Source organism: Cynara cardunculus, assembly GCF_001531365.2.
Source record: "Cynara cardunculus var. scolymus isolate 2C chromosome LG 1, CcrdV1, whole genome shotgun sequence".
NCBI lineage: Eukaryota > Viridiplantae > Streptophyta > Magnoliopsida > Asterales > Asteraceae > Cynara > Cynara cardunculus.
In genome coordinates, this window is record NC_037528.1 from 13,153,109 (window position 1) to 13,165,564 (window position 12,456).

At 32.9% G+C, this 12,456-nt stretch overlaps 1 protein-coding gene across 2 annotated transcripts; it reads right to left on the bottom strand.

Moving 5' to 3' along the window:
* Positions 1-836: 836 nt before the first annotated feature.
* LOC112513103 (probable galacturonosyltransferase 13) lies at positions 837-7,761 on the bottom strand. 2 transcript variants are annotated; one of them, XM_025119257.1, is made up of 7 exons: positions 7,119-7,761; positions 5,821-5,876; positions 5,521-5,676; positions 3,360-3,806; positions 3,216-3,272; positions 2,229-2,531; positions 837-1,703 (listed from the first exon to the last, which is right to left on the bottom strand). In XM_025119257.1, exons 1-7 carry the CDS (start codon positions 7,327-7,329, stop codon positions 1,419-1,421), a joined length of 1,515 nt encoding a protein of 504 aa, XP_024975025.1. In that variant the 5' UTR covers positions 7,330-7,761; the 3' UTR covers positions 837-1,418. The 2 variants fall into 2 exon arrangements, with proteins under 2 accessions (XP_024975025.1, XP_024975017.1); XM_025119249.1 differs by having other exon boundaries at positions 3,216-3,806.
* Positions 7,762-12,456: the final 4,695 nt, after the last annotated feature.

The following is a 12,456-nucleotide window of genomic DNA, read 5'->3' on the forward strand; positions in this document are numbered from 1 at the left end:
GACATGATTAGGTAAATTTATAAAAATATAAAATATAAAGTTAGAAATGTAATAATACAAGTTTTAAACAAATAACTTTTTTAGAAAAAAAATCACATCATGTAAAATACGCATGCCATGGCGTGAACCACACTTTACACAAACGCTATGGACCTTATTGTAAGGGTAGAGACGTGTCACAGCCACTGATTGTTGTTGATTTTAAACATGGTTATAATTGCATTTGTATGGTAATTAAAAATAAGCGTGGTGTGCTTCGTCACCGAAGTTCCTGGACCACCACTGCCAACGAGTTATGCCGTAACTTGTGTTGGTAAGTCCTGCATTTGAACTTTAAATGTGTTTATTGTGTGTAAATTACAAGAATGCAGCAACAGTTACATATTAAAAAATTTACAAGAAAATTATCATTTAAATCTACTTTTTACAGCCAAAATACAAACCACCTTCAACGAAATAATTACCATTGTTTGCCATAACTTCTCATAAGAAAATAATAATAATAATTTAAAGGGTATGCGTGACTACGCACGGGAAGCCAGCAGCCACACACGTGCGATGTCTTAAGAACACCTATTATTTTCCAAAAATCAAACCGAATAAACTCGGTAAATCCCACCGAAGGTAGAATATGGGAGTAAAATGTACTCAGATCTTACCTCCACACGAGAAACAGCAACACGGGGAGAGGAGGGCAGATCCATGTTCTAGGGTGGTGGATGGTCCATATAAGAAAAGGACTAAAGTTTAGTAGGTGTCCTTTAAAGGTGAAAAAGACATGGCATGAGTGWSAGAGAGTATGTGTAGATTTCAAAACATGACAAGGATGARATCTTGGATCAAAAAGAATTTACTGCACATYATAAATGTTTCTCATGAATACAAATASTTGGCTCTAAGAATSAAATYCCTGTAACAAACCAATTCCAACCATCTACTGCCTAMAGATCAGACACAAGTATGTAATAAAATGCAACWRCYGAAAGAATCATATAATTTCTTAAGCTAATTAGGCTAAAGTTGAACCTTTAGAGGGTCTCCCTCCATCCCCTAGCTTTTCTTTTCTGGTGCATTCAGGCTTCCTACAAGCTACAGGTGATGACCGCATGATTCCTATGGGCTAAAATATAGGCAAGGCACCTTCCCCTTATGGGGAAGGCTGAAAATTGTCCAAATAAAGAAAGTGTTGTGTTACATACCCAAAGAATGAATCTTCTTACACTGGTGGCAGTGATGCATTACTTGGGAAAGCAGCAGCAGATAAGCCATTTGAAGAGTAGTAATCACCAATCTGGCTGATTTCTTGTTGATTCTATAGAAATGTATTGACTAAATTCTTTGATAACTTGAGCTTCTCATATGAGAGCCCTAAGCCTTGTCCCATCCTTTCGTTTATACACTTATAATACCCTGAGCATTTACGACTCCAAGATGTGGCAATTCTTGACAAATTCATTGGAGTAGTTGACATATTTCGACCAAAAAGGACGAAGATGCTCATAGCCTATCTGTAACCATGGTTTGGATTGCCCATTGTAATGTATTACAGCAGCCTTTTTTACACTCTCGATGCTTGTATTCTTCTGGTATCCCAAGCCCAGCATGTGCCATGAAGGGTCAATAGGTTGAATATGTCCCCTAAATGCAATCAAGGCTGGTGGTAGAGTTCCAAGCTTCCATAATGTCAAATTCGACCTCAAATTCTGCAAGAAATAAATCCCAGATCTTTAGAACTGCAACCATAGTATGTTTTGTGAAGCCTCTAAATATGTCACATGGCTTTCTCCTGAAGTGACTGTCATTAACCTTGACAACAGAATGAAAATACCCCAAAGCTCAGGGGCTAAACTGTCTGTTCTTACTACAAACGCATCTTAAGATATGAGCTTGAAGTAATGAGTAGAAATTTTATCATCATACCCCATAAATTCAGGGTGTGAACATTTTCTCAACCAGTAGAAATTGACCAATTTCCAGAAACTCCAAGTACACAACCAGCATTTGTGTGACTCAATTGGAATATATATCCCTATATGTGTTTGCAGATGATAGACAAAAAGACGTCACGAATATCTATGTGAGTTTCAGTATCATGCAAATATGGATATAAATATGCTGAATGAGACTCTATACATACCAGGAAACTTATTTCTTCAACACCATAGACACATGAATATATGTTGTGTGAACAGGGAAAAGAAAGAAATGATGCTATCTTGTGGCTTTACCTCTTTTAGCCATGCATGATATGTTTCTCTTATGTTGGTCTTTCTCCATGCACGCAAGTCAAAGATGTTCATCCCATATGCCCAAGCACACTCCTCTGGGTCCAAACTTTTTGCTACCAGTGGGTGAGAAAAGTTGAAGTAGTTTCTGAACCGCTTAGACATTACCCATGAATCTTCACCTTTGCAAGTTTCAACTGCTCCATTAACATTTCCACCGAGGTCAATTTCCCAAAGTGGGGACAAATCCCGTTGAATTACAATGTCGTCGTCTAAGAAAACCACTTTGTCAAGGTTCGGGAAAAGCTGCGTAAAAAAGCATTAAAACATCAGCAATGCACCTGCGAAATGACCAGAAAGGAAAAAAGCATTGAAAACAGTTGATTGAAGAAAGTTTCAGCTGTTAATAGAAGAAAGTTACAACATTAGAGCATTAAATTGACCCAGATACATAGCGCATATACCATAATATCAAAGGTTCTGAACTATTAGTATTTATTTGAAAATTATTTCGACAAGCAAAATGGTACCCCACAAAAATGGAATAGTACTCGTCTTAAAATCCAGAAAATCGTTTTTAACTTATTCAGGTCTAAGGAAGCATTAAGTAGGCATATCTTATTTTCTTTGTAATCTAATATGTGCCTTGTAAAGCATCTATTTAACAGTCTCCCCTGTAGCCTGCTTGCTTGTTTCTTTTACTTCAGGTTTTTCAAGTCGGGGCGTCGGGGGTCTTCACGGAAATAATATTTCTACCCAAGGCAATGTTTGTGTACATCCCCCCCCCCCCGGTCAGACCTTAACTTTGCGTGGGATTTACAAGTTAGTTTGGGTCCGGTTTATATGGAAAAAAATAACTATCAATCTAGATCTGCTACTCCGGCTTATAGCTAGGGCAACCACTATTTCTTTTCATGCATGCATTGTGGGGTTTAGACCCCCATCCCTATACTCAAAGAAAAGAAACATGTGCAATCCACTTCCGTTTACCTCTGGCAGATATATACGAAGATGATTGAGCAATGATATGTACTTGGGGCTTCTAGCCTGCAATTTGGAGGCAAATGATCTAGGAGTAGTATCATCAAGATTAGCCCCTGATATATGATTTCCATGGTAGTAATTTCGAATTACATTATGATTTTCCACAGCTTCAAGAACTGGAACATTGTCTCGCGTCAACCAATCAAACTGATGAACACCTTTTACTTCAACAATGGCAGGGGAGATGGTATTTAAGGCAAACCATGAGTGCATGCCTGCATAAGTTTTCTTATCAGTTATCACATGGAAGACGATCTTCTCAGGAGTTAGAGATGACTGGACGGCAGAAGTGACTACAACCGCAGCTGCCAGGATATTATCAGTTGGCAGGATAAAATGATAATAGGAATTATCAGAAAGAACTGGAAGAAATTCTGGTGATGGCAACTGCCGCCGTGCATGAGCATTAGACGAGTACTCATCGGTCAACCTCAAAGAGAGGCAATGGATGCCTTTTGGAACCGAACTTGCTGCAAAGTGTTTGTTCATTAGTTCTTGGAATTTAGATTCTCTAATCTCCCTCTCAGATCTCTCCATCTGTAAATTTCATTAAGAAAAAGCTTAGCTCCATAAGATACAATAGCACTGTACATCCATAACATAATTGAGTATGAAAACAGAGTAAATATTCTCAAAACTTACAGTCCTATGACATGTCAGCACATTGAGAGGCGAGCACCGATTTTGTGTGCATATGCAAAAGTTGTGGCAAAGAAAAACCAAATGTTTCGCTCGCAAATGTCTACAAACTGAATAAATAATATTCCATCACACGCTACCCTTTATTGGACACCATTCAATGTTATCATGCCAATGGCCATTTGGCACTGGCGACTTCTACTAATATAGAGAGGTTAAGAGATTGATTCTCATAGACAGCACCTACCAACAATAATTCCCCCCCTTCGGNCCCCCAAAAAAATAATAATAATAATAATCCAGGCCTCTCCCCCATAGAGATTCAGCAACGTTGCACAAGAATACTAGGATAGGGCATTAAAAGATAAATACTAAAAAAAGACAATGATAGCATCAGATTTATATATCATTGGGGTTCCTATATTAGACAATTTACAATTCCACCCAATACATGAGCACATAGAAGCACAAAAGTGCAGAGATACATTTGCTCTTCCCGGAGTATCTGACAAATATCCTCAATTAGAAGAAACTATATACCATTAGTTCGTCACAGAAAGGGAGGCCTTAAAAATATATTCATTGATATTGTCTAGAAAATGGTGTATAATATTTAACAAGGTTTGGAAGACCCAATTTACCAAGAGTCCTGTTCCCTAACAAGCACTTCAAGAGGACAACTCATCATTCACAAAAGTCTACCTTAACCAGCAACAGTTTTTAATTGAAGATTATCTGACTAAGAAACGATTTAGGACGTCTAAGAATCAAGATAAAAAAAAAAATACAAGGGATCCAATTAAATCTAGAATGGCAGACTTCAAGCCAATAATCCTAACATACAAGAATCAATTCAAGATAGGCTATTTTGATTCTTCTTAGGGTTTAAACCATAAGTTAGGGGACAACAGAAATGAAAAGGACAAAAGAGAAAAGGGCAGGAGAAAGAAACAAATGACACAGATTCCAGAGTCCAACATTTTAAGGAGTTCGATAGTATGTTGTGGTAACAATTAATAAGACAAGAATATTATATATGTTGATGAAAGGAATCGCTGATCCATGTAAATATTATTTTGAATACAGCTACGGACAAGAAAACCTCTCCCTCTGTTAATGTGTCACACAATCCTAAAAGGTCTTAAAATTAAGGAGATACTCTTGAACAGAATATCAAAAACCATTTGTATTTTCTTCTGTCAACAGCACACTAGATTAAGGATTATTTCCAAAAAGATAAAGATCTCATCCTGTTTCACAGTATATTAGCATATGAGAGGAAAAGAAGAGCTGAAATTCTTAATTATAAGATCATCTCTACAGGCCCCTATTTATAGTTGTATCCATGTTCATCTCAACAGGCGCATAGCATAATTCTCTTCATCTCAACAGACACATAATTGACCACCTCTAATTCTGTTACAAATACGTAAAGCCTTTATATGCTAATACAGTAGTCAGCATTGAAAGTGCAAAGTATAGTTCAGAGAGAAGAACTACAAAAAATGCATCCAGTCAGGAAACAACAGTGATTCATTCCCCTTGCTCCATAAAGGATGGGTAACACAAGTCAAAAAAATGTGTACAACACAAAGATAGTGAGCAGACATACCATTTGTTTCAATATGATAGCAAAATCGTTGGCAGTGTACTTGTTGCTTTTCATGTATGAGACAAGCTGTGTAAAGTTATCAGGGATCTTTAAGCCAACTGGCACTTCTTCTGTGTTCACTTGATTAAGAATATTGTAGACGTCTTTAACAAGCCTCTGCTTCCACCAAAACACAATAGCTAAGTTTCTAAACACGGTAAGCCTCTAACACGACTAAATAATGAACTGTGCATGCACGTAGAGCTTGAACCGAATGTATAAAATTAAAAACCGAAAGAAACAATGGAGTGGTAATTTTACCTCTGAATCATCACCCCTTCCGAGAAGCTTTGGACCCAAACGCCTGCCCAAACAATCTGAAGCATAGAAATATCAATTAATGAACAGCTGTCTGCCATATGCAATATTTACCAAAGGGATCCGGTAACCCAACCTTTCTAGAGGTAAAGGGTTCCAACCTCACCAAAGGGGAAGCGTGTGTGTGAGTTTCATTTGCCGTATATAAATATTATATACTTACAAAAAACCTCTAGAGGCAGGTAATGTCAATAAAAGGTATAAGCCAAACGAAGCAACCAAAAGAGGCGAAGAATCACAAACATATAGAAGTAGGATAGTACATACAAGGAGTTAATATTCATCAACCAAAGGATACACAAAGACCATAAAACATGTGAGACACAAAAAAATACCTCCATATGCTTTGTAGAAGGAGAATAGTAGATGACCAGGGACAAAAAAATAACTCTAACAAAAACAAGATTTCATAATGGAATCTGAACAAAGCTCTATGCAACCTACACAACATATTACATGTCGTTGCAGTCTAGCTGTAAAGAAGACTTTGCAGTGTTGGTAAAAGTAAAAGAAAGTTTATAGCATAAGCAACCATGTAGACCATGTTCATCAACCAATCTCTCCATACATTTCAAAATACAGACTGGCAAAGCAGAGAACTGAGAAGATGTATGCTGAAAATTTTTGAAGATGAGAACTGAAAGCTGAAATAGTGTTTTGGGTATTAAAGAGGATCAGTCACTGGAGATTCAAACTACAATAAGTCAGGGACCAAGCCTCGATTATAATCTTACCTAGATGATGATCCTATAAAAAACCTCAAGCATACATCAAAAGCAAGATGCAACTAAGGATAAGCTTGTATTATGTCTGGAAATTACTACATATTACTAATTATGATACTAAGAACTGAGATTCTATATATTCAGTTAGAAAGATCAGGAGGCAAATCAAATTGATGGCTACACCAAGCAACCAAAATAAGAAATGACGATCCACCCAAGTCAACTTTCAAAAAGAATCCAAATTATACCCAAAGCCACTCTTCTTACAAAAACTTGATGATGCCAAAACAATCAAATCAAGATCTAGAAACACCAAGGTGTTCAATCATAGTTTTACATTGGCGTTGATGAAATCAAGAAAGAATAACAACCATATCAAGATCTATAATGCAATCCCAATTTCGCATTAAGCACATATATACGTATGAGTAACAATTACATGACAGCGGCAAGAGAAAGTAGATCAAGAAATGATTGATTAAAGAAAAGAAAGAAAAAAAAAAAGCAGTGGTGTACCAAATGAGGAGCACTTGTTGACACCTTCTAGGGTAACAAGAGCGGTGAGGATGAATACAAAAGGTAGCAAGAAAGCAAGGATGAGGATGGTATGGAAAAGAGTTCGGTAAGAAATGTGACGAGCTGCGACCTTGATCTTCATCAAGTCAATAAACCCATTGCTGCTCGATATCGTTACACTTCTCATGCTAGGTGAGAAGTGTAGCTGCATAATGATCCCCTAATTTGTCGTCAAACATAAGAGAACCCTAGCACCACCGACGACGAATCCCGTGAAATTAAATCTATGTGTGACGCATACAAAAACCTCTGGGGCAACCTTCTCATGACAACCAGATCCACCAAGATTGATGACCCTCTCTCTGATAACCAGCGATAATTCAATCACTTTGTTCTGACACCAATGCATGAAATTAAATTGATTCCCATCCAACAAAATCGCAAAATTAGGGTTTTAAAAACCAGGGAAAATATCTATAACAGTCTTGAATCAGAGCGCGTATCCTTCTTGTTTGATGACGATTAACTGGACTGGATTGTTCTTCCTTTTTATCAAAAAGAGCGAATGTAGAGAGCGAGAGGGAGATGGGATTTATACCATGCTTTGCTTTGCTTTGCTTTTGCTTTGCTTCGCTTCGCTTCCTCAAACAAAAAATGTTCTCTCTTCGTCAAACGGTCCGATCCAAATATCAAAAAATTAAATCACAATCATTAATTTTTTGGTCAAAAGCGTGTTCAGGCCGGAGACCTTAAATAAAATAAAAATAACTAAAATTTCATTTTTTATTTACTAGAAAGATAATTATGCAATACAAAAAGATATATCTCGATTTTAATGTTTCGTTTTATTTTTTTGGTCTATGTCGATATTAGGGCTGTAAACAAACACGAGCAGAGGCTTGTTCATGTTCATTCGTTTAGTTTAACCGAACCAACAAACGAACACGAACGGTAAAGTACGAAAATAATTGTGTTCGTGTTCGTTCGTTTAGAAATCAGGTGTGTTCGTGTTCGTTTATGTTCGTGCGTTAACATGCTAAACAAACGTAAACGAACATAAACAAACGAACACAAATACTTATCATTCAATTAACTATTGCACATCAATTATCCATAGTTTAAACATACACAAAACAATCACCATTCATCAACCGTCATTAATATACCAATACTTAAAAGGTTTTTCAAAATTTGAATTCAAACTAAATAAATAAAAGTTATATATTAAAATTAATATATAAACGAACATAAATGAATGAACCTTCACGAACATAAATGAACGAACGAGACTCTTGTTCATGTTCGTTCATTTAATTAAACAAACAAAAAAATTTGTTCATGTTCGTTCATTTATTAAATAAACGAACTTTTCGCTGAACGGTTCACGAATGGTTCGCTGAACGTTCGGTTCATTTACAGCCCTAGTCGATATTATAATATGGATCTATAAGGTTTTGAGTAAACAATAATGTTTTTTTTAAATATAAATTTAAAAATATCATAAAAGTTAAAAAATACATAAAAGTTATCATTTTTTGTGTAATTTTCTTTAATTCAATTTTTTTATTATAATTTGATTTAGATTTAATRAYGAAGTAATTTGTTTTTAGTTTAATAATATAATTTTTATAAAGATAATAACTAAGTATTMTGTTAWAACTYAATAATTATCTTAATTATATTTTAGATATATTTAAAATAATAATTTTATTATGTATTTGATTATATTTATCTATAGTTAGCTACACAAATTCAAATATGAAGTTTAATAAGTTGTATTTATGAATAATTTACTTGTAATCTTGAATTTTAAGTAATATGCATCAATAAAGCAGTATTCATGTATAAAAAATGGTTTTCAAGAGTTTCTATCAAATGGTTTATAATATAGTATAGATAAAAAAACATTGGAATCTTTTTTAAGATTTGGATATGAAAACGAAAGTCTCAATTTTGGGTTTCGGGTTTTGGATTGTTTTAAGTTGGATCAGTCGGGTTCGGATATAATTAATACCTATAAATTATATATTCATTTGGTTGTGTAGATGAATTTAGTTGATTAGTAGGATTCAGTAGGATTCATGAAATCGATATTATGTTTACGAATTAGAAAACGGTCGATTATGATTTTTAGAAATTTTCAAAGATAAATAAATAAATATATTTATATAGTTTTTTTTTATGACATTATGTATATGGAATGATACGAACAAGAATGTTTCTGTTTTACGATAATACTTCTAAGCCTGCAAATTAACTAACACATAATAAACTAGTATTTATCCATAATTTCCTGATGCCCTAGATTTATCCTTATTTCTTTGATTTTGTTATTATCATTGGAGAGTTTTTATGTTGATGCATCCGTTGTGAATAATGATAGGATATTAACGTGATAATGATTTGATTTTGTCGTGATAATGATTCGTAAATTGAAAACTTTTTAGGATGTGATTTTGATGTAATAAACATCTAATACCTATTTGATTTTTGTTGTTATGGTGATGTAATAATCAAAAACCAGTGATTGATGTCAGTTTATTATGTGATTTTGTTGTAACAATAATGTGATAATTAGATAAGGGCATCACCACAATTTACAGATAAATACAAAATCACATTATCATCCTTAATTGATTCTTTCATTTTCTTTTAATTCTAATTATGGGTTAAATAATTTGGAGGTCCATAAATGTTCTCGAATTCTTGTAAAACAAGATATTCTTGTTTGAACCCCCACATGGCGCCACACACACACACACACACACACACACACACATATATATATATATATATATATAGAGAGAGAGAGAGAGGTTGATTATTATACAACTCTTTACATTTGTACAACCAATACAATCCAATCTCAACCGTCCATTTAATTTGATGAATATGTAATTTCATAAAAGTTTTGATTGTTTCCTAATATAAAATATTGATCATAATTAATGAACCATATTTATCTTCCATAAATATTCAAATCATAATAAATAAACTCTCATCATTTCTATAAATATCTCAATTAATTGGGTTGTATTGGTTGTACAAATATGATGGGTTGCATTTGAAACAAACTATATATATATATATATATATATATATACATACTAGAAAGATACTCGTGCAATGCATCGAGACATATCTCGATTCCAATGTTTCATTTTATTCTTTATCTATGTTGATATAATACGGTTTTATGTGATTTTGAGAAAACAATAACGTTTTTATCTTTAAATAAAATATCATAAAAAATTGAAAAAATATATATCGATATTAGTATCAAATTAACTATATAAAAGTTTTAGTTTTATGTATTTTTGTAATTCAAAATTTTTATTATAAATTAATTTAACGTGACGAAATAACTTAATTTGGGTTTAATAATATAATTTTTAATAAAGATAACAATTAAGTATTTTGTTAGAACTCAATGATTATCCTAATTATATTTTAGATTTTTTATATTTAAAATGAGATATTTATTATGTATTTGATTATATTTATCTGCAGCTAGTTACACAAATTTAAACATTGAGTTTTAATAAATTGTACTTGTGCATAATTTACTTGTAATCTTGAATTTAAGTAATATACGTCAATATACAGTATTTTATGCATAACAAAAGTACATAGATATTCGTATCAAATTAACTATTTAAAATTCCTTATTTTTTGTGTAATTTTTTAATTCAAATTTTTTATTATAATTTAATTTATGTACAATAACGAAGTAATTTATATTTGGTTTAATAATATGATTTATACTATATTATAAAGCATTTGACAAAAACTCTTAAAAACAATTTTTTATACGCAAAATACTGTTTATTGATGCAGATTAATTAAAATTTAAGATTACAAGTAGATTGTGCATAAGTACAACTTATTAAAGTTCCATACTTGAATTCGTCCAACTAACTGCACATAAACATAATTATTGGATAAACATCTTATTTTAAATATAAAAAATCTAAAATATAATTAGGTTAATCATTGATAACTAACAAAATACTTAGTTATTATGTTATTATCTTTATAAAAATCTATAGTATATTATAAAACATTTGACAAAAACTCTTAAAAACGTTTTTTTTTTATGTACGAAGTACTGTTTATTGATGCATATTATTTAAAATTTAAGATTACAAATAAATTATGCATAAGTACAATTTATTAAAGTTTCATACTTGAATTCGTTTAACTAACTACTGCAGATGAACATGATCAAATACCGGATAAACATTTCATTTTAAATATAAAAAATCTAAAATATAATTAGGATAACCATTGATAACTAACATAATACTTAGTTATTATCTTGATTATATAATTTTTTATAAAGATAATAACTACGTATTTTGTTAGTTATCAATGATTATCCTAATTATATTTTAGATTTTTTATATTTAAGATGAAATGTTTATCCAATATTTGATTATGTTTATCTACAGTTAGTTAAACGAATTGAAGTATGAAGCTTTAATAAGTTGTACTTATGCACAATTTACTTGTAATCTTAAATTTTAAGTAATATGCATCAATAAACAGTATTTCGTTATATATATATATATGTATGTATGTATGTATGTATGTGTGTGTGTGTTTTGATTTTTCGGAAGGTTCGGGTGGCCAAAAATCATAACCAACTCGAACCCAAACATCCCTCCAAAAATCAGGCTACATATTTTCGGATTTCTAAACATTCAGGGTTTAAACAAACACCTTATTTCGTATGGATTTAGTTCAGGATTTTAGACCATTTGGGATTAGGGATTAGATATTTTCTCTATCAAACACGTTTTAAAACTATGAGTCTAGGTATAAATAAAACGAATAATATATAGTATGATTGGTCGGAGATGTTACATAAACAAACTTTCGTATATGCAGAATAAGCCCTCTATAAGTTTTCGTGTTAATATGTTAAATTTAAAACATTGTTTCCATATTTTTGATCAGAAGACAATTTTTTAATAACATTAAAATTGTAGTTTATATGTAACTAAATATCGATGATTTTGTAATTACCATAATATAATTTTTTTTGTTTTTTTATTAACCTGGATATCTAACCCGTTATATGCAGGGGCGGACCGCCTAAGGGGCCTATAGGGGCCCTGGCCCCTGTGATTTTTTTCCCATTTAGCATACAACAGTGTAATCCATTACCTTCTAGATTCAAAAAATTTCAACCGGCCTCCCCCTTCCAAATCCAATCCCAARMGGCGAGCGAGAGCGACTACCCACTGCAGACTGCAGCCTGTGTGAGGACGAGGAGGGCGACCATCGTTAGCGTAGACGGGCTGACGGGCACCACTACGGCAGGCGTAGACGGAGG